Source organism: Podarcis cretensis (assembly GCF_951804945.1).
Source record: "Podarcis cretensis genome assembly, chromosome: 10".
NCBI lineage: Eukaryota > Metazoa > Chordata > Lepidosauria > Squamata > Lacertidae > Podarcis > Podarcis cretensis.
In genome coordinates, this window is record NC_137179.1 from 3109653 (window position 1) to 3130996 (window position 21344).

General features: G+C 46.4%; 2 protein-coding genes across 4 annotated transcripts in view; one reads left to right on the forward strand and one right to left on the reverse strand.

Moving 5' to 3' along the window:
* The window catches only part of LOC307225084 (uncharacterized protein), a 43277-nt gene that overhangs the window by 5882 nt on the left and 16051 nt on the right, over window positions 1-21344 (reverse strand). The window lies entirely within an intron of this gene.
* Window positions 942-11136, forward strand: LOC307225011 (uncharacterized protein). Of its 3 annotated transcripts, none has more exons than XM_079992594.1 (7): window positions 942-1189; window positions 4968-5216; window positions 5405-5486; window positions 5727-5809; window positions 6558-6684; window positions 7655-9176; window positions 9929-11136. In XM_079992594.1, the coding sequence occupies exons 2-6, from the start codon at window positions 5055-5057 to the stop codon at window positions 8827-8829; spliced, it is 1629 nt and encodes a 542-aa protein (XP_079848720.1). In that variant the 5' UTR covers window positions 942-1189; window positions 4968-5054; the 3' UTR covers window positions 8830-9176; window positions 9929-11136. The 3 variants fall into 3 exon arrangements, with proteins under 3 accessions (XP_079848720.1, XP_079848719.1, XP_079848718.1); XM_079992592.1 differs by having other exon boundaries at window positions 943-1189; window positions 4712-5216; XM_079992593.1 differs by lacking the exon at window positions 5727-5809 and having other exon boundaries at window positions 4712-5216; window positions 6598-6684.

The window sequence follows — 21344 nt, forward strand, 5'->3', positions numbered from 1 at the left end:
GCGCGCAGCCCCCCCCCCTGTAAGGAGACAGCTGTTGAGCCCCCCTCCCCCTTGCAAGGAGTGAAGCAGCCCAGAACTAAAGCGCGTTGCAATTTGGACACCCTCAGATAGTAGCCCCCCCCGGTCACAGAGAGAGCACCCCAAAAACATCCCCGGTTGCGCCACAAAGTGAGTTGTACACGGAAATCAGATCAGACTCCGAGTTCATGTTTTGGCAACATGACAAGTCTGTCTATCCCTCGGGATGCCTGACGATTCCTGCTCCCTGCCTTTTCCTGGCCAGCCTGAGAGATCATTGGAAAGGGCGGATTTCTTGACTCCAGAATCCATCATCGCAGACCCGTTTCATTCAAGCATAGAGATCTGCTCTTTGGACCAGTCTGCTTGGATCATGGGGATCATCACTGGATCATCCATGATGTCATATGCGTCTCACGGAGAGGGGAGCTCAGGAAGAATCTCCTGCCACGTGACTGGGGGAGTCTGGGGCTGACTGGGGTCAGACAGGGCTGCTGTTTTGCTCTCCGTACTATTTCAGCTCAGCTTTACTGGCAGAAGTTACATCTCATCAAGAAATGGGTGGATTCATTGAGGAAACGGGACTAAGCGAAAGCATCAGTTGTAAAGAAGCAAATGTGTATACTTTGTTACCACCCAGTGAGTTGTGTAGCAAAGGCCATTTGCAAAAAGGCTCCTATTGTATCACCTGCGGCTACATGTTTTGATCTGTTTGCGGAAATGTTTTCCTCGGGCTGAGACCATTTAGGGCTTTCAAGGTCAGCACCGACACTTTGAATCGTGATCAGAAACGGATCTAGAGCCAGTGAGGATTTCTTAGGACCCGTGTTCAGGCGCCAGCTGTTAGGGGGCCTTTCAGCTGCTGTCCAAAACTGGATGTATTTCTTTCCGGAAGTAATCCATAAACCTCTCCTCCTCCGCCTTCTCGGGATGCCATTGGTGCGCGATGCTCAGGCACTGGAAAGAGGGAGAGGCGTGTGTTGGGTGTGCTCGGCTTGCCAAGGGTTAAACGGAAACGAGCTAGATTCCTAGACAGGAAAGTAAGACGGGGGGGGGCAGGGTCCTCCAGAGCGAAAGCCCAACCCCTCCCTTTCCTGCAAGAAGTCGGGCGTGTGGGGGTCCCGTTGGTTCGGCTCTGCAGAGGCTGCCTGGGGGCGCCTGCTGGGATCCGGTGAGTCTCCTCTTTCCCAGGACAGGGCCAACATGGGGCCCATGGGGAGAGCGGGGGTCCCAGCGCTGCATGGCGAGAGGGGGGCAAGTCAGGGCGTGGAGGGTCGCAGGAGGGCGGCAACTCTGCTCTTCCTTTGCATGGATGAACTGCTGACCCCTTGGGTCCAGGAGCGGGGAAATGCATGCAAATAAACCCCATTCGGATGTATAGATCAGTCCCCTTGTATAACAGAGGTTGGCCGCGGATGGAAACATTCAGACATGAAATATACCCTGGTCCCTAAAACCTCACCTGTGAAAGGAGAAGGAAGGAAGGCAGAGAAGAGAAAGCGCTTCCTCTGGCAGGGCAGAGTAAAACCTGTGGAACTGCCTCCCACAAGAGCCAGGGAGGCCACCAATCAAGGTGGCGTTAAAAGAGGAGGAGGCCAATCCGTGGAGGAGGAGGAGGAGGAGGAGGAGAGGGAGATGGGGGAATCCTCTGCCCTGTCTCCCGCACAGGAGGCAGCCCTCTGGCCTGATCCTGCAGGGCTCATTTTCTCCTCCAGTGCTTAGTGTTGGGATGCAGCCAAGGAATTGGGGGCAAATGGCAGGCCCCCAGCTGTCCTGGGCGAACTCCAGTCCTTGGATCAGCATGAAACTGCAACCGAGCATCAGCAGTCTTCAGTAGCTGGGCACTCACACTCAGCAGAGTAAACACACAACAGAAGTGGCTGTAGAGGCATATGTGGGCAGATTTACAAGCAGTTTATTCAGCATACATCAGGACAAAGGAATCATGTCTGCTCTCCTTCATGTACAATGCAAGACAGCATAAACAAAATCTATACAGTGGTACCTCGGGTTAAGTACTTAATTCGTTCTGGAGGTCCGCACTTAACCTGAAACTGTTCTTGACCTGAGGCACCACTTTAGCTAATGAGGCCTCCTGCTGCTGCCATACCGCCGGAGCACGATTTCTGTTCTCATCCTGAAGCAAAGTACTTAACCTGAGGTAATATTTCTGGGTTAGTGGTGTCTGTAACCTGAAGCGTCTGTAACCTGAGGTACCACTGTACACAAACAGAAGTTCCCAGCAAGCTGTGCTGGAGTGTAAACAGGCATGTGACACACAAAAGTCATGCCTGTCCCTTAAGATGGAACGGAAATATTCTAACACTTAGTTCCTCCAGATGCAAGCATGGCCTCTGAGATTGTGGGGGGTTGGACTAGATGATCCTTGGGGTGCCATCCACCTCTTTAGTTCCATGAAAGCACCACTGGAGGTCTCACAAGCCAAGGCATTCAGAGTAGGAGAGGTCCTGCTGGAATGGAAACAACCAATGCAACTGTTTTAAAACAGGAATCCAATGTGTTTGTTGTGGGAGGACTCAGTGGGGAGGGGCAGACCCATGGATGCCGACTTGATCTCCTTGGGCAAAGAGGTGGGAGAGAAATGCCATTCATAAAGAGAGGCAGCCCAGCCAATCATCTGGCTGCTGCATTTTGGGCCAGTTCCCAAGTCGCCTTCAAGGCAGTTCCACACAGAGAGCGTTGCAACCATCCCATCTGGTGCAGAGCAGGAAGGACCAGCGCCAAGTCTGGGACTGGGACTGTGGGTGGCAAACTAGCCTGAGCAGGACACGGGCACCTGAGCCTCAAGCGACCATGATGGACCCAGGTGTTCCCAAGTATTCATGACGGTTGGGAAGTGTTAAGCAATGTAACATCAACATCATTATTGTTAGTTCCCTGCCCGTCATCCAACTCTCCAAGAGCAGATTACAAAATTTAAAAAACATCAAGAAGAACAGTTGAAAACACATTACGCGCATAGAAAGACGAGTCCCACTTTATTTGCTTTTGAGTGTTGTTGTCCTTTGACCCCACCCACATGTCATTTGGCCCTCAGGAGTTAGCTAGATAAGGGAATAAATGGGCCCTGAAGTGGGGTTGGGTAGGACAGCATCTCTTGAGGAACCCTGAGTTAGGACCCCCACTATAACCCAATGCTCAGATAACACTCAGTACAAATGACTCACTTGTCAATCACAGTTCTGGCTTCATTCCAGGAGCAACCAGGCTGATTCATCTCTCAGAAAGACAAAGCAGTTCCCTGCACATCTTGCATGGCAACTTTCCCTCTAAGAGGGCTGGAGACTTACTGTATTTTTCTCTCCATAAGATGCACTTTTTCCCTCCTAAAAAGGGGGAAATGTGTGTGCGTCTTATGGAGCGAGTGCAGGCGGGAAACGCCCCCAAGAGTCGCACACACGCTCTGCGCGGCTCTTGCGGGCTCTTCCCCCAGGAGGGAGTGACACGGCCAGTCAGTCCCTTCTCCCTCCTCGTAGAAAAGCCCGCAGGAGCCGTGCACCCTTTAAAGAGCATGCGACTCTTGCTGGCTTTTGTGGGAGGTGGGGGAAGGGACAGAGGGCAGCCCCTCAGTCCCTTCCCCCACCTCCCAGAAAAGCCCCCAAGAGCCACACTCCCTTTCACTAGCCGCGTGGAGAATGTGTGCGACTCTTGGGGGCTTCTCCCTCCTGGGGAAAAGCCTGCAAGTGCCGCACACACGCTCCACGCGGCTCGTGAAAGGGAGCACTGAGCAGAGCCTGGGATGCATACAGGCTCTGCTCAGCGCTGTTGCTTTCTGAGGCCAAAGGAAAGGACTGGACCCTGATTAAAATAAGACACGAGGCTTTGACCAGCAAGGCTCTCGGAGGAAGTGCGTACACCACACCCCTCACCAGGCCATTTTATTAGCAAAATAATCCTTTACACAGTCTCGTAAGAACCAGTCAGATTTCCTCTGAGCATTTAAACAAACCCCAAGTGGGGACAAAGTTAAACTATAAACACTAGTTAGGCATGCATACTTTGGAGTAAATGAATGAAAACTACAAAGGAGCACATTCAGCAACCCCAGAGGTCATAAACAATCAGTACACATGATAAGAAGAATGGCCAGTAGGAAAGCGATCATGATCACCTTTATGTGAAACCTGTTTCCTGGCCCTAAGATTAACATCCTAAGATTAACATGTCAGAAAAGCTACATCAACGAAACTCCCCATTGTCTTTGAGGACCCAGGACGCCTGCCTCTCTAAGTGTGTACGTGATTGTGAAGAGAGAGAAATGGGCAGTAGAGGAAAAAGGGCATGAATGTAGAATCTTATGGGATTTAATCAGAAATTATCATCAATATATCAATCCCAGTCAACACGATGCGTTCATTGTGGACACAATGGCTTGATGTATATTTTATAATTCCACATGGTAATCCCATCTGATCCCTACAAGAGCTCCCTTTAAAATATTTTTTTTTTCTTGCACTCCCCCTCTAAAAACTAGGTGTGCCTTGTAGTCAGGTGCATCTTATGGAGCGAAAAATACGTTTTGCTTCTCTTTTCTAAAGAAACCTCAAGAGTCTGGGTTGTGGTGCAGTCCAGAGCTGGCTCTTCCAAGACTCATACATACTTCCTCATGGAACATTTTTCTCTTCCAGACAATAGGTCAGTTTTGTAACAGAACAATGTATTTGCTTTGTAGAATTTGCAAGGATCTCTAATTCAGACAGACAGCACTTGGCAGAAGATCAAGGGTTTCCTTCATCTCTCTTGGAGGCTTCCTGAGAGCACAGATGGATGAGAAAAACTCAGCTGGCCCTGAAGCAGGAAGAGGCCATGCCATCAGAACTGGGAACAGTGGGGGATTCTGGGGGGAAACTGTGCAGAAGATCCTGGGTGAGGAGGACACTCTTTGCTCAGAGGTGCAGAGCCAGCAGTTCAGGCAGTTCTGCTTCCAGGAGGCCAAAGGACCTCGAGAGGTTTGCAGCCGACTCTACCACCTTTACCATCAATGGCTGAAGCCAGAAAGGCACACGAAAGCTGAGATGCTGGACCTGGTGATCTTGGAGCAGTTCCTGGCTGTCCTTCCACCGGAGATGGAGAGCTGGGTGAGGGAATGTGGAGCAGAGACCAGTTCCCAGGCAGTGGCCCTGGCCGAAGGTTTCCTCCTGAGTCAGGCAGAGGAGAGGAAGCAGGCAGAGCAGCAGGTGAGAGAGACTTTCCTCTGGATACTCCAAAGGGGCTCCGAATATGAGTGAGGGTATCTGAAAATTCTCCATCCTTTTTTGGAAAGCAGGCATTGAATGCTATCAGATTGCCCTTCAGTTTTTGCCTCTGTCTTCCTTTTCTAACTCTTCTTCATATTCTCTGTTTTGAAACTTTGTTGCTATTTCAGAGACAGGATCTGTTTGCCGAAATGGGCCCAGATTCCTCTGAGACCAAAAGGACTCCGCTGGACACCAGAGAGAGGCTGCTGGGTAAGGAAGGAGGCTGTTCTCCGTTTAGTCCCTTTCTGTGGATATCAAAACAAATCCATGGGTTCTTGTCAGCTTTTTTTTTGGGGGGGGGGGGAGACACTTGGGGCCAAGAACACCAAGGAAGGGAGATGTATTTTTAACCCAACTAAATCATGAAATGGGTCCAAATGCACTCAGAAGGTGAGACTTTTTGGAGAGCAGCTGCACTCCTGGCTTCCCACTTACCTCTGTCTCTTGCAGGTGACCAGATGATGCCAGCAAGACCTCCTCTTCCATCTATTCCTGGTGGGGAAGGAGAAACAATGGCTGTGGAAGCAGCTCAGGTAGAGGGAGGGAGCCCTGTGGGGAAGGGGGCTGAGGGGTGGGGCAGCCAGGGTGCCTCTGGCCCCCAAGGAATCTCTCTCCTCCTCTTGGCTTCTGTCCAAGCTTCTCTGAAGGCATCTTTGTCAAGGGCAGCTTGGACATAAGCCAAGAAGCTGGGAATGCCATTCGAGAAGCTTAATGGGCTGAGAATAAGGAACAGCCACCTTGCCTTAACTCACCTTCTGAAGGTCAGTAAGATAATTCATAAGTCATTGTCATTTTATTTCTAGAGTTATCATTGAATGCTAAAATAGACTTCTAAGCAGTTCAAAAAGCCTCAAAAACAGTTCCCAGGATTCACCTATCCTGTTACATCAGTTGCACAAAGGGGCTTTCCACCCCTTCTCCTCCCCTCCATTCCCCCAGTGGACTTTTGGAAGTTGTCTTTAGGGCATCAGAAGGGTCTCCCCCACCCCCCCCAAGAACAGGACATGGGGAGCAGAGAGGGGATCCTTCCATCTGGCACAGACAGAAGGATTTTAAGAACACAATGTAGAGTTCTACCCATTTACACTAAGATTAATGTCCATCACTAAATCACACAAGAAAAGAATTCCACTAAGACATTAAAAGCAGCACCCACAATTAAAACGTGCAGCAGGACGATCCCATTGAAACAAAACACCATTTAAAGAGCAGAAAGAAACAGCAATGTGTAGCAGATAATCTTTATGCTCTCTAAAGAGGACCTTTTCCTTTCTCTCTTAGGGTCCAGTGTGCTTTGAAGATGTCGCTGTTCATTTCACAGATGAGGAATGGGCGTTGCTGGATCCTGACCAGAGAGCTCTGCATAAGGAAGTCATGGAGGAGAATCATGGGATCATGGCCTCTCTCAGTAAGGCTCCCTTTTTGGATCCTAATCTCTCTTTGGAAATTCCATGCATCTCTCTCTGTGATAAGGCTCCCTGGTTTCGATGGAGGTCAACAGGGCCACTTGCAGCATCTGGTATTCTAATACCCCCCAAACTGACCTTAAATGAAGGTCTATCAGCATGTTTTGACCGTGGACATGATGAAGCCAGCATAGACCTTGCTGAGAATGGAATGGGAACATGCTAGGAATTTGAGGTTAGGAAAGCACATCTTTGTTTGACACTGTCCTGCCTTGCATTGCCCAAAATCTTCCTGACACAGAGCTTGTGGAAGGCATTGAGGGGTTGTTTCTTATGGTTGTAATTGCCCACAATTCACTTCACAAAACAGCTTGCTCAACACACAATCCTGATAGACCTTCATCAACGAACAGGTTGTTGGTTTCTTAGGTAGACAAAATCATCCACCCCCTCCAGTGTCTGAAACTCGCATGGTTCTAGATGCATTTTGCAACAGGGAATGTCATAGACACAAGCAGTTTCTGAGCTCTGCTCGCAGAACCTAGGATTTCGGATTAGAACTGCAGAGTGGAAGGAAAGGAGGACCCTTTCCTGCCTCCCCACTTCCAGCTACTCTCTAAAGACTGAAGGAGAGACCTTCTTAAAAACTCAGAGGGGTGGGCAGGGGAAGGACTAGACCATGTGAAAAATGAACATATTATTTCAGCTGCTGTTCATTCTTTTCAGCTTTGTATTTTTGTCATAAGAGAGTGCATATGGACATTCCATTTTTGAGCCCATAACCTAGGTTTAAGGTCCTCTTTATGTCCTAGCTGTCCTATCTCTGTTTCTAACACTGTCCACCTCTAGTGTGTGGTCAGCAGTGTTGATACATGGAATTCTTTCTCTATCATAAGGGTTGGTGATCGATATTCAATACAGTGGCACTCCATTTCTTCCGGCAGCTCTAATCCATTTCTTTCTTCATTGCAGGTGGTGATGATTCAGAAATAGAGGGAGAGGATGCCCATGACAGAATTCACACAGTGGAGAAGCCATTGCCACTCTTGGAGTGTGGAGAGAGCTTCAGTCACAGTTCCCATTTGACTACCCACCTAAGAAATGCCATTGAGAAGAAACCCTCTCAGTTCTCTGAATGGGGGGAAACTTTCTGTTGGAATGAAAGCCTCACTTCACAGGAAATAATTCACACAGGGGAGGACCCACTGAAATACTTGGAATGTGGAAAGAGCTTCAGTACGAGTGCACATTTCATTTCGCATCAAATAACTCACAGCAGGGAGAAACCCTATCAGGGCTTGGATTGTAGGCAAAGCTTTAATACAAGCACAACCTTCAATAAACACCAGAGAATTCACAGGGGGGAGAAGCCATTTCAATGCCGAGAGTGTGGAAAGAGCTTCAGTCAGAGCACCCACCTCACAGCCCATCAAATAATTCATACAGGTGAGAAACCCTATCAGTGCTCGGAATGTGGGAGGAGCTTCAATCACAGGGCAAATCTCACAGCCCATCAACGAATTCACAGTGGTGAGAAACCCTATCAGTGCTCAGAATGTGGGAAGAGTTTCACTGTGAGCTCCGGTCTCACTTCCCACCAAAGAATTCATACTGGGGAGAAACCCTATCAATGCATGAATTGTGGAAACCGCTTCAGTCAGAAGGCAAGTCTCATTTCCCATCAAAGAATTCACAGTGGTGAGAAACCCTATCAGTGCTTGGAATGTGGGAAGAGCTTCAGTCGGAAGCAAAATCTCACTTCCCATCAAAGAATTCACAGTGGTGAAAAACCCTATCAGTGCTTGGAATGTGGAAAGAGTTACTGCCATAGAGCCAATCTCACTTCCCACCAAAGAATTCACAGTGCTTGCAACGTGGAAAGAGCTTCTGTAAAAGTGCCCATCTCACTACCCATCAAAGCATTCATACCGGGGAGAAATCATATCAATGATTGGATTGTGGAAAGAGTTTCCTCCAGAGAGCCGATCTCACTTCCCACCAAAGAATTCATACAGGGGGGAAACCATATCAGTGCTTGGAATGTGGAAAGACCTTTAGTCACCGTGCCAGTCTCGTGGCACACCCAAGAATTCCCAGTGGTGAGAAACCATAACAGTGCTCCCAATGTGGGAAGGGCTTCACTGTGAGCTCCGGTCTTGCTTCCCATCAAAGTATTCACAGTGGTGAGAAACCATATCAGTGCTTGGAATGTGGAAAGGGTTTCCGCCAGAAAGCCAATCTCAGTTCCCACCAAAGAATTCACACAGGGGAGAAACCCTATCAGTGCTTGGAATGTGGGAAGAGCTTCAGTCAGAAGCAAAGTCTCCCTTCCCATCAAAGAATTCACAGTGGTGAGAAACCTTATCAGTGCTTGGAATGTGGAAAGAGCTTCGGTAAGAGGACCAAGCTCATGGCCCATCAAAGAATTCATACAGGGGAGAATCATAGAATTTTAGACCTGCAGGAGACCCCTGGGTTTTCTAGTCCACTGCAGGTTGTTGTTGTTGTTGTTTAGTCGTTTAGTCGTGTCCGACTCTTCGTGACCCCATGGACCAGAGCACGCCAGGCCCTCCTGTCTTCCACTGCCTCCCGCAGTTTGGTCAGACTCATGTTTGTAGCTTCGAAGACACTATCCAACCATCTCGTCCTCTGTCGTCCCCTTCTCCTTGTCCATCTTTCCCAACATCAGGGTCTTTTCCAGGGAGTCTTCTCTTCTCATGAGGTGGCCAAAGTATTGGAGCCTCAGCTTCACGATCTGCCCTTCCCGTGAGCACTTAGGGCTGATTTCCTTAAGAATGGAGAGGTTTGTTCTTCTTGCAGTCCATGGGACTCTCAAGAGTCTCCTCCAGCACCATAATTCAAAGGAATCAATTCTTCGGCGATCTGCCTTCTTTATGGTCCAGCTCTCACTTCCATACATCACTACTGGGAAAACCATAGCTTTAACTATACGGATCTTTGTTGGCAAGGTGATGTCTCTACTTTTTAAGATGCTGTCTAGGTATGTCATTGCTTTCCTCCCAAGAAGCAGGCGTCTCTTAATTTCGTGGCTGCTGTCACCATCTGCAGTGATCATGAAGCCCAATAAAGTAAAATCTCTCACTGCCTCCATTTCTTCTCCTTCTATTTGCCAGGAGGTGATGGGACCAGTGGCCATGATCTTCGTTTTTTTGATGTTGAGCTTCAGACCATATTTTGCACTCTCCTCTTTCACCCTCCATAAAAGGTTCTTTAATTCCACTGCAGGACTCTCAACTAAAGCTTCCATCACATATTGCCTTCAAACTTCTCCTTACAAACCTCCAAGGAAGGAGAGTCCACAACCTTCCAAGGGCATCTCTAATTTGAAGCCATTGATTTGGGTGCCAGCCTCCAGAGCCGGTGAAAACAAGCTTGTTCAAGCTTCCACGTGACACCCCTTCCTGTTCCTCAGAAGGCTTGGTTTCCCAACGCTTAATTGTCTTGGTCAACCCCCCTCTGCACACCTTCCAGCTTGTCAAAATCCTTCTTAAATTGGGGCACCCAGAACTGGACACAGGACTCCAGGTGTGGTCTGAACAAGGCAGAAGAAAGTGGGGCTGTTACTTCTCTTGATCTGGACACTTGACTTCTTTGGACGCAGCCTAGAATAACAGCCTATTTCGCTGCTGCATCATACTGTTGACTTATGTTACTCTAAGACCCCAGGTCTTTTCCATATGTACTACTGGCAAGCCTGGTATCCCCCATCTTATATTTGTGCAGCTGATTCTTCTTGCCTAAGAGCAGAATCTTACCTTTCTTCTTAGTGAAATTTATTGGATGCCTTTATATACCACCTGTTTCTTCAAGAAGTTCAGTGTGGTGTAAAGTGGTTCCGCCCCCCTTAGTTTAATCCTGACAACAACCCTGTGAGGTAGGTTGGGCTGTGAAGCCATCACCCAGTGAGCTGCATGGCTGAGTGGAGATTTGAACCCAGGTCTCCCAGGTCCTAGTCCAAAACTCTTAAGCACTGCACCGCACTGGCTCTCGAATAAGACTCTTGGAAAGTGCATGCATGCGCATTTACTGAAAGTTTCAGCGCAATGTCTTGGTGTTTGTATTTAAAGTTGAGTGCACATGTATCAATGACATTAATATATTAATGGTAATTACAGTAGAAGAGTAAATTATAGGTAATGCTTGATGGTGATAGGGTTAGTTTGGAATGCTGGGATTGAAAAATTGAATGATTGAACAATTTCCACATGAATCACAAGAAGATTTAAAATATAAATACAAAACGGCAACAGCAACAACCCCCGAAAAAGCCCCATGTCATGTATTGATGAAGTTGTTAGAAAATATATTATGGGAAAGGGGGTAAAAGTCTTAAAAGTTCATGCAATCATCTCGGGGTTCCTACTCTTTGTGTGAATGAACCTTGTTGCTACAAATAAAGATCAGGTCTCCTGACCGCTGTTTTGCTCCTTTAACTTGCCTGGATTCTTTGCTGACCCCGGAGTGACCGCAGGTGTGGCCCCCTGGTGAGCTGGGCAGCGGAGGAAATCAGCACTCCTGGATTTTTTCCTACTCAGTGCTTTTCCACCTGAGCCTCTTACCTAAAAGCTTGACACCCCGCAATGAGACAGGATTGTGTCCCTGCCCTCAGCAAACAAAATAGCTCCCCCCCCCCAAGATACTGAGGTGCCCTGAGGGCTGTGCGGGACCCCCAATCCTTGAAATGAAAAGGGGAGAGGCTCAGGAAAGTTTCAGGGAGGGGGCAGCACAGGCTCCAGAAGCTCCTTCTCGCTCATTCCTCCACACTACTCCCCCCCCCCCAATTACACCTGCCTCCCCCCCCCATGGCTCCTTCACAAGTGTGGGGAAGCTGCGACCCCTCTGCCCCCATCAAAGTTCCTTTAAGACCCCAAGTTGCATGGGGCAGGCTCACCTGCAGCGAAACAAAATGCAGCTGCCCTGGCCGAGTGGAGCCAGGCTGGGGGGCACCGTGGGAACCCTGGAAATGTGCCCCTAGAAGAAATGTGCCCCCTCTGTCTGAGGCAGCCCTCTTTCTGAAGCACCAAGAGAGTAAACGGTCAGTTCTCTGAATGGAGATGAGCAGAAAGCAGAGTCCCCTCAAGATCAGTATTGGGACCTGCGGCTTTTCAACTTGTTCATAAATGATCTAGACTTCGAAGGGAGCAGGGAGGGGGCAAAGTTTGCTAATGGCAGTAAATTGGCCAGGGTTGTTCAAAGGAAGAGAGACTGCTAGGAGCTCCAAAAAGAGCTCTCCAAATGGGGTGAATGGGCAGAAAATACAGTTCATTGTCAATGAGCTTAAAGTGATGTATGTTGGGACAAAAAAATACCTCTTAATATAATGTACAGGCTCATGCAGTCTAAACTGGATTTCCCTGTGTGCTCTCCTTTAGCAGTTTACATATATCATAGTTTCTAACCATCTTTTTTTTTTATCACACTTAAATTACCGGTAACTTCACATTTTATCGCTTACAAATAATATTATTTCAAAATACACTATCTTCTACTTGTAAGCCTACAGCCTATATCCACTTCCAAAGCTATTCTAAGATTTAAATATTAACAATTTTTTTCAAATATTCCTTAAACTTCTTCCAATCTTCTTCCACCGTCTCTTCTCTCTGGTCTCGGAGTCTCCCGGTCAGTTTGGCAAATCCCATATAGTCCATCATCTTCATCTGCCATTCTTCGATGGTTGGTAAATCTTGTTTCTTCCAATTCTTTTTTCCACAATTTCTCCCTGTCCACCATCATGATATTGTGCCCCACATCCCTGGCCCATTCAGTCATTACAGATTTCACTTGTTCATCTCTCGTATGCCATTCCAGCAATAAATTATACATCTTATATAGATTTTTTGGTTTTGTATCTAATAATTCTATTTCCAGATTGGATTTCTCTGTTTGAAAACCAATTTTCTTATCCATTTTAAACACTTCATTTATCTGGATGTACTGGATTAAATCATCTAATTTATCTTTCAACTGATCATAATACTTCAACCACGTAGCTTTCATATTCCACCTTTTATGAGTTTTAGCTTCCAATGGTGATATCCATCTGGGTGTTTTCCTTTCTAACAAATCCCTGTATCTTATCCAAACATCATACAAAGATTTTCTAATTATATTTTAAATCCTTTGTGAGCTTTTATCTTGTCATACCATAAATATGCATGCCAACCAAATACATTGTCAAAACCTTCTAAATCCAAAACATCCGTATCTTCCAATAAAAAACATTGTTTCAGCCAGCAAAAGGCTGCAGCTTCAAAGTAAATCCTTAAATCTGGCAGGGAGAAACCCCCCCTCTCTTTTACATCTGTTAATGATTTAAACTTAATTCTGGGTTTTTTCCCCTGTCAGATAAATTTAGATAATACCTTTTGCCATTCCTTATAACAATTCAACTTATCAATGATAGGGAGTACTTGGAACAAAAATAACAACTTAGGCAATACATTCATCTTTATCGCAGAAATTCAGCCCAGCAAAGATAGTTTCAACCTTGTACAAATATCCAAATCTCTTTTGATATCTTTCCATAACTTTTCATAGTTGTCTTTGTACAAATGCATTTTTTGCAGTCATATTTACACCCAGATATTTCACCTTTGTCACAAACTTCAGCCCTGTGGGTTCCTCTAAGTTAAGTTTTTCATGTATCATTATTTCCCCCCCTAAAACTTTGGTTTTATTCTTATTCAATTTGAAACCTGCAACTTGTCCGAACTGTTGAATTATCTTCAGTGCTTTGATTGCACTGATCTCAGGGTCCTGTAAAGTCAATACCAAATCATCAGCAAAGGCTTTTAACTTATATTGTTTAGTTCCCACTACTATGCCTTTAACTTCCTCATCATTCCTTATCATATTCAACAGCACCTCTAGGACAGAAATAGAAAGCAGGGGGGAGTGGGCACCCTTGCCTGGTTCCCTTCTCAATCCTAATTTCTTCTGAGACCACATTGTTAATTATAATTTTTGCTTTCTGCTGAAAAAGGCTTGCTGCCTGCTGCCCAGGAAGACTCCCCTGTGTGAGTGCCTGAGGGCCCTGCTGTTGCCACTTACCATCTGGCCCAGGGCGGGGCCTGACAGGCGTCACTAGGGCAGTTGCTGTTACTGCTGGAGGGGCACCGAGTGTTTTTAAAATGTTTTTTAAAAATTTCTTTTGAATTTTTTGTATGTGGGGGGTGGGGGTGGGGTGGATGTTTGGTTGGGTTTGGGGATTTTTTTTTATTTTGATGTTTTTGTAATTTTTACATTTTTTGTTGTATTGTTTTATTGGTTTTGTTTGTTTGTTTACGGTGTTATTTTGTTCTTAGGGGGAGGGTTCAGGGCTGCCAGGGAGTGGGCCCCAGCCCACAAAATGGCTGGGGCATGTTCCACAGGGGTGGATGCACTGGGACAACCGATCTCAGTGATCACGGGTAGGAGGAGGAGTTACGCTAAGACCAGACCATGTCATTACAGAGGGGGCAGGTTTAGTCGTTGTCTGAGGACTATTCCTGCCTCCGGGTCTGGTCCTGACCGGATGGATACTAGAATCAGCAAGGGATACCCACATGACCTGAAGGTGCTGCTGTGCAATGCCAGGTCAATGATTCATAAGACCACTGCCATCCATGACTTGATCATGGATGGAGGATTTGACCTGGCATGTGTAACAGAGACTTGGTTGGATGAAGCAGATGGGCCTGTCCTTGCCGCTGCTTGTCCACCAGATTTCTCTTACGCACAGCAACCCAGGTCATGTGGGCGGGGAGGGGGGTTGTAGTGATTTTTAGGAAGTCATTAGTTTGCACCAGGCATCCTATTGGGAAGACCCAGTTCTCTGAGTGCATGTTCTGGAAGTTGGGCAATAGGGGCAGTACAGGATTCCTTTTGGTGTACCGACCTCCCCGCTGCACCATGGATTCCCTGCCCGAGCTGCTTCAGGTCGTGGCGGATGTTCTCCTGGAGACACCTAGTTCGGGACTTCCGGGTTAGCGCCACCGGCAATGGCGGAGTTCCTCTGACCGAGAGGAACCCGCTCAGCGAAAATTGGGTCTTGCCGCCGCGGCAAAGGCGGAGACCCTTCAAAAATCCCAGGCGGAGGAAGCCTGGGAATGTGGGATTCGGCTGACACCAGGAGCACCTCCCCTACTCGCAGGGAAACCCTTTTTCGGGGATCCGAAGTGACGGGTGAGTGGCGCGGTGTTTTGAATCGACCGCTACTTTTACGGAGTGAAGCCACACAGCCGTTGCCGGAGAGCGCTGACTTTTTCCTGTGGACAATTGGACTCTAAACAAGTACCCGTGAGTAGAACGGAAAATTGGATTAAGAAACATTTAAATTTGGCACTGAAGCAGGAAGGTTCTAAACAGGAAGTCCGCCTTCCGCTTTTGTAAATAGACTGCAGCAAAAATTGTGCAAGCTAAAGTCTGGAAAGTCGTATATAAAGGTCTAAATTTCCTTCAGTTTTAACCACCAAAACCCCTCTTGGAAGCAGGAGAAAAGAGGGACTTCCGGGTTAGCGCCATCGGTGAATGACGGAGTTCCTCCGACTGGAGGAACGGGCTCCGTGGAAATTGGGTCTACCCACCGCGGCGAAGGTGGGGACCCGCTAGAAACCCCAGGCAGAGCAGCCTGGGGACGTGGGGTTCGGCAGAGCACCAAGAGCACCTCCCCTACTCGCCGGGAAACCCCTTTATGGGGCTCCGGAGTGAAGTGGGGTGAGCAGCGCGGTGCAATCGAACCGACTGCTACTTTCATGGAGGGAAGACGCACAGCCATCACCGGAGAGCGCTGACTTTTTTCTGATGACAATTGGACTCTAAATAAGTACCCGTGAGTAAAAATGGAAGATTTGATTTGACTAAGAAAATTTGTAAATTGGGCAACGAAGCGGGAAGGTCTAAACAGGAAGTCCGCCTTCCGCTTTTTGTAAATAGACTGAAGCAAAGATCGTACAAGCTAAATACCTGGAAAATTGATTCCAAGATTGAAATTTCCTGCACTCATAATTGCTAAAAACCCCTTGACAGCAGGGGAAAAGGGGGAAAAGAATTTTGACCGGCTAATCCTGCAGAGAGAGAGTAAAAGAACATAAGTTTCCTTTGTCCCAAACCTGGAGACAGGATGTCAGGACAGAAACCTTTTGAGATGTCTGTCAATTGAAAACAGAACCCTTTTGGACAGATAGAAATAAAAGAGAAACAAACTGACTTCAATGTTGCTTTCTGCTTCTTTGTACTGCACGGAAACAAATTATCAGAAAATCGAAAGTAAATTTCCCTTTGTTGGATACATTTTAAAGATGGACGTTAAGTAGAAATTGTGTCCCCTAGAGGGAGCTTGTTAGTTTCTGAGCTGCAGTTCACAGGGAGACATAACAGTTGTGAAAATCAGCGTGGGACCAGATACTTGACCTTGAACAGAAATGAATAAGGAGGAAGTACTATCTTCTGCCCTTGGCAAAGTGAATGCTATGCTGCAGCAGCTGCATGAGAAAATGAACTTGATGGGTGAAAAGTTGGATTTTATGGCTGCTGTAGCTAGTAAATATGAGCTGACAGGAAAAGAAGATAAAGAAACCTCACAACTAATTCAGGAAACTGGTTCAATAAGGCAAGTCCAAGGGCAGGTGAAGTTGAAAATGGAAGAGGTTGCAATTGCACCTCAAAAGATACAAAGGGAGAGTCCTAAAGCCACAGACTTTGGAAAGTGTCTGCAGATCTCTGGGGCTAAGGAAGTTCTTAGCTCTGGTGGGACTGTGAAACAAGTTGATAATTACTTTTGGAACAACTATTTTTTGGATTACAAAATCAACATTGGGGAGTGGGATTGCGGGGAATGGAATAATCTTATGAAAGAAAATGGAATCTATTACTACATGGAACTCCCCGGAGACCCACTCCCCAAGGAAAAAGGGAAGAAAATAAGAAAGAATCCAACAAAGGACAAGGAACTGGGTAATCACAAACAGGAACAAGAAAATCAGCAGAGGGGGCATGGAAGAGACCTGAGAGCCTCGGACATCAGAACACCAGATTGATGGACAGGATTTAAATGGCTAGAAAGGACTGACACAACCCGAAACCAGGAAGAAGGGACGTCGGATAAAATTAGAAGAGAATATATATATATATATATATATATATATATATATATATCTTTTTATTTTGGAATTAGTGTAATACTAATGAACTATCAGAATGTGTTGGAAAGGAATTAATTGGTTTTAGCAGAAAGGCTTGAAGGGATTAAGTATAAATATGGTTTAAATTTTTAAAAGTGTATCTCTTCGACGGAAAATCTTTCCACACTCCATACATTTATAAGGTTTCTCCCCTGTGTGAGTCTGTGCATGTAACTTAAGGTGTGCACTCTGACTGAAGTTCTTCCCACAGTCCATACATTCATATGGTTTCTCCCCTGTGTGAGTCCGTTGATGTGATCTAAGGGTTGCATTGGAACTGAAGCTCTTTCCACACTCCACACATTTAAATGGTTTCTCCCCTGTGTGAGTCCGTTGATGTATTCTAAGTGTATCTCTTCGTCGGAAACTCATCCCACACTCCATACATTCATATGGTTTCTCCCCTGTGTGAATCCGTTGGTGTAATTTCAGACTTCCACTCTGACTGAAGCTCTTCCCACACTCCCTGCATTTGAATCCTTTCTTACCCATGGGAGTCCGCTGATGTGTTCTAGGTTTTTCACTATCAGTGAAACTCTTTCCACACTTCAAATCTTTAAAAGGTTTCTCTCCTGTGAGTTTGTTGATGTGAGCTATGTGTGCTCATTCAGTGAAGCATATCCCACATTTTGCGCATTTCAATGTCTATTTCTAATGAAATGAAAGGTTCCCCGTCCCCTGGAATTCTGACGTTCTTCTGTAACACCTTCTTCAGAGTGGGCAGAGAGGAAGTCCTTTTTGGATTCCAAGGAAGAGAAGAAAGGGAAAAGAACAAATCAAACAAAATTAGCCCCTTCTCTTATTTGAACATCTCCTATATTCCCCCGCCTCCTACCCATGTTCCCAATTTTTAGGAAATAATAATAATAATAATAATAATAATAATAATAATAATTCATTATTTATACCCTGCCCATCTGGCTGGGCTTTCCCAAGCACTATGGGCGGCTTCCAGAAAAATATTAAAATACTGTAATACATCAAACATTAAAAGCATCCCTAAACAGGGCTGCCTTCAGATATCTTCTAAAAGTCTGGTAGTTGTTGTTCTTTTTGACATCTGATGGGAGGGCATTCCACAGGGAGGGCGCCACCACCGAGAAGGCCCTCTGCCTGGTTCCCTGTAACTTGGCTTCTCGCAGGGAGGGAATCGCCAGAAGGCCCTCGGTGCTGGACCTCAGTGTCCGGGCAGAATGATGGGGGTGGAGACGCTCCTTCAGGTATACAGGACCAAGGCCGTTTAGGGCTTTAAAGGTCAGCACCAACACTTTGAACTGTGCCCGGAAACATACTGAGAGCCAATGTAGGTCTTTCAAGACCGGTGTTATGTGGTCTTGGCAGCTGATCCCAGTCACCAGTCTAGCTACTGCATTCTGGATTAGTTGTAGTTTCCAGGTCACCTTCAAAGGTAGCCCCATGTATAATGAATTGCAGTAGTCCAAGCGGGAGATAACCAGAGCATGCACCACTCTGGCGAGAGAGTCTGCGGGCAGGGAGGGTCTCAGCCTGCGTACCAGATGGAGCTGGTAAACAGCTGTCCTGGATACACATTTGACCTGTGCCTCCATGGACAGCTGTGAGTCCAAAATGACTCCCAGGCTACGCCCCTGGTCCTTCAGGGGCACAGTTACCCCATTCAGAACCAGGGAATCCTCCACACCTGCCCACCTCCTTTCCCCAAAAGCAGTACTTCTGTCTTGTCAGGATTCAACCTCAATCTGTTAGCCGCCATCCATCCTCCAACCGCCTCCACACACTCCAGACACTCCCCACCCACAAGGCCTGGGTTGCTGTGTGTAAGAGAAACCTGGTGGACAAGCAGCGGCAGGGACAGCCCCATCTGCTTCATCCAACCAAGTCTCTGTTACACATGCCAGGTCAAGTCCTCCATCCACGATCAAGTCATGGATCACAATAGTTTTATGGATCATTGACCTGGCATTGCACAGCAGCACCTTCAGGTTGTGTGGGTATCCCTTGCTGATTCCAGTATCCGTCCGGTCAAGACCTGACCTGGAGGCAGGGATAGTCCTCAAACAATGACTAAGCTCGCTTCCTTGGTAATGACGTGGTCTGGTCTTAGCGTAACTCCTCCTCCTACCCGTGATCACTGAGATCGGTAGTCCCAGTACACACACACACACACACCCCGTGGAACTTGCCCCAGCCTTTTTTTTTGATGGGACCCACTCCCAGGCAGCCCTGACCCCTCCCCTTAAAATCAGATTTAAACCTATACAAAAAACAAACTTACAAAACAAACAAACAAAAAAGAGAATGTTACAAACACACCTAAATTAAATTAAATTAAATTAAATTAAACAAATTCCCACACCCAACTAAACGCCCACCGCACCCCCTCTTACACACAGCAAATGAAAAAGCAATGTCATCAAATGATAGTAATGCAGCAGCAACCTTTCATAATCCTCACTCGTTGTTAATAAAGCAGCATGATCTTGGAATGCAGCCTTTTCAAATCAATTGTTTCCTCACAGGAAAGGCAGCTGCTCTCTGTCTACGAACAGACCCTCTCTTTCTCTGGTCCATCGTTCCTTTGGACATTCCCCATCCTCTGCATCATAAAGACACTGAGATCCAGCACCAAGGGCCTTCTGGCAGTTCCCTCATTGTGAGAAGTGAGGTTACAGGGAACCAGGCAGAGGGCCTTCTCGGTAGTGGCGCCCACCCTGTGGAACACCCTCCCTTCAGATGTGAAGGAAATAAGCAGCTATCTTATCTGAAGGCAGCCCTGTTCAGGGAGGTTTTTAATATTTAACGCTGTAGCGTTTTAAACATTTGATTGGAAGCCGCCCAGAGTAGCTGGGGAAACTCAGCCATATGGGCGGGGTATAAATAATAAATTATTATGATTATATTATTATAATCCTCCATCCAGCCCTGTTTCCACCTCTAGATCTTCATGAGTCACCTTCACAGTCCCAATGCCCTCAGGAGGTCCAAGTGGACTATTATGTGAGACCCGGGTCTACATCTTCTCCAGGGACTGTGGTCTGGGTCAGTCAGAGAACTAGTGACAAAGCTTGGTGCTTGGGGTCAGCTGAATGGGTGCTCAGGGAAGCTCCTGTTCTGGGAGATGGACCTCTGTCTACATAACTCACATTGCATGGAGAGAGCAGGAGAAGCAGAAGGAAAGCAGCTGGCACATGGGAAACACTCCATCCCAATGGTTCTTTATAATGTTGATGTGCTGCCTGATCACATACCCCTCTGCTGACACAGAACTATCCTAATCTGGCACTGACAAAGCTGGATATTCAAGGCAAAGGGGTAACTGTACTTAATGGAAAGTTCAACCTTGTAACACTGTCCTAAAGGATCTTCACTCGCTCTCAGTGCATTTTGGAGCACAATTCAAACTGCTTGTGCTGATCTTTAAATTGTCATGGTTGCATCTTTCAGGCAAGAAAAGTATTGATCTGACATATAGAGATCATTCCTGGTCTATCGGTTCAGAGGCTGGGGTGGGGAGCTGGGATTTGGGGGGAGTCGCTAAGTGACTCAGGCCAGGACAAGGACCGTGGACACAGGCCCCGTCCAGGCACAACAGCCAAGAGGCTCAGAAAAGCAGCCGATACAATTCCAGAAGCGGAATCCAAAATCTCACTCCTAAATGTGGATTATAAAATTTTTGCGGATATTTTGGCAAGTAGATTTAAAAAAGTGCTAAATGAAGTAATTCATAAAGATCAGGCAGGCTTTCTTCCAGGTAGACATTTGTTTGATAATACCAGGAACATTATAGACATTTTGGAACTTTTGCAAACTAATATTAACACAAAAGCAGTGTTAATTTTTATTGATGCGGAGAAGGCCTTTGACAACATCTCTTGGAGGTTTATGAAGAAAAACTTGGAAGGGATGGGAGTGGGACGGGGGTTTGAAAATGGAATAGAGGCAATTTACTCAGAGCAAAAAGCTAAATTGATAGTTAACAATGTGGTGACAGAAGAGTTTAAAATTGAAAAAGGAACACGACAAGGTTGCCCCTTATCCCCTCTGTTATTTATTTCAGTCCTAGAGGTGCTTTTGAACATGATTAGGGAGGACCGGTTGGTGCAAGGAATACAGGTCGGAGTGAAACAGTATAAATTGAAAGCTTTTGCAGATGACTTGGTAATAACATTACAGGAGCCAGAATCTAGCACGAAAAGAGTTTTGGAACTGATATATGAGTTTGGTCGGGTGGCGGGATTCAAATTGAATAAGCAAAAAACTAAGGTTTTGGTTAAAAATCTGACATCTTCGGAAGCAGAAAGGTTTCAGAATGAGACAGAGTTAAATGTGGTTAAAAAAGTGAAGTACCTAGGGGTAAATTTGACTGCTAAAAATTTGAATTTATTTAAAGATAATTATGAAAAATGTTGGTCAGAAATTAAAAAGGATTTAGAAATTTGGTCAAGATTGAATCTTTCCTTGCTGGGTCGAATTGCAGCTATAAAGATGAATGTATTGAA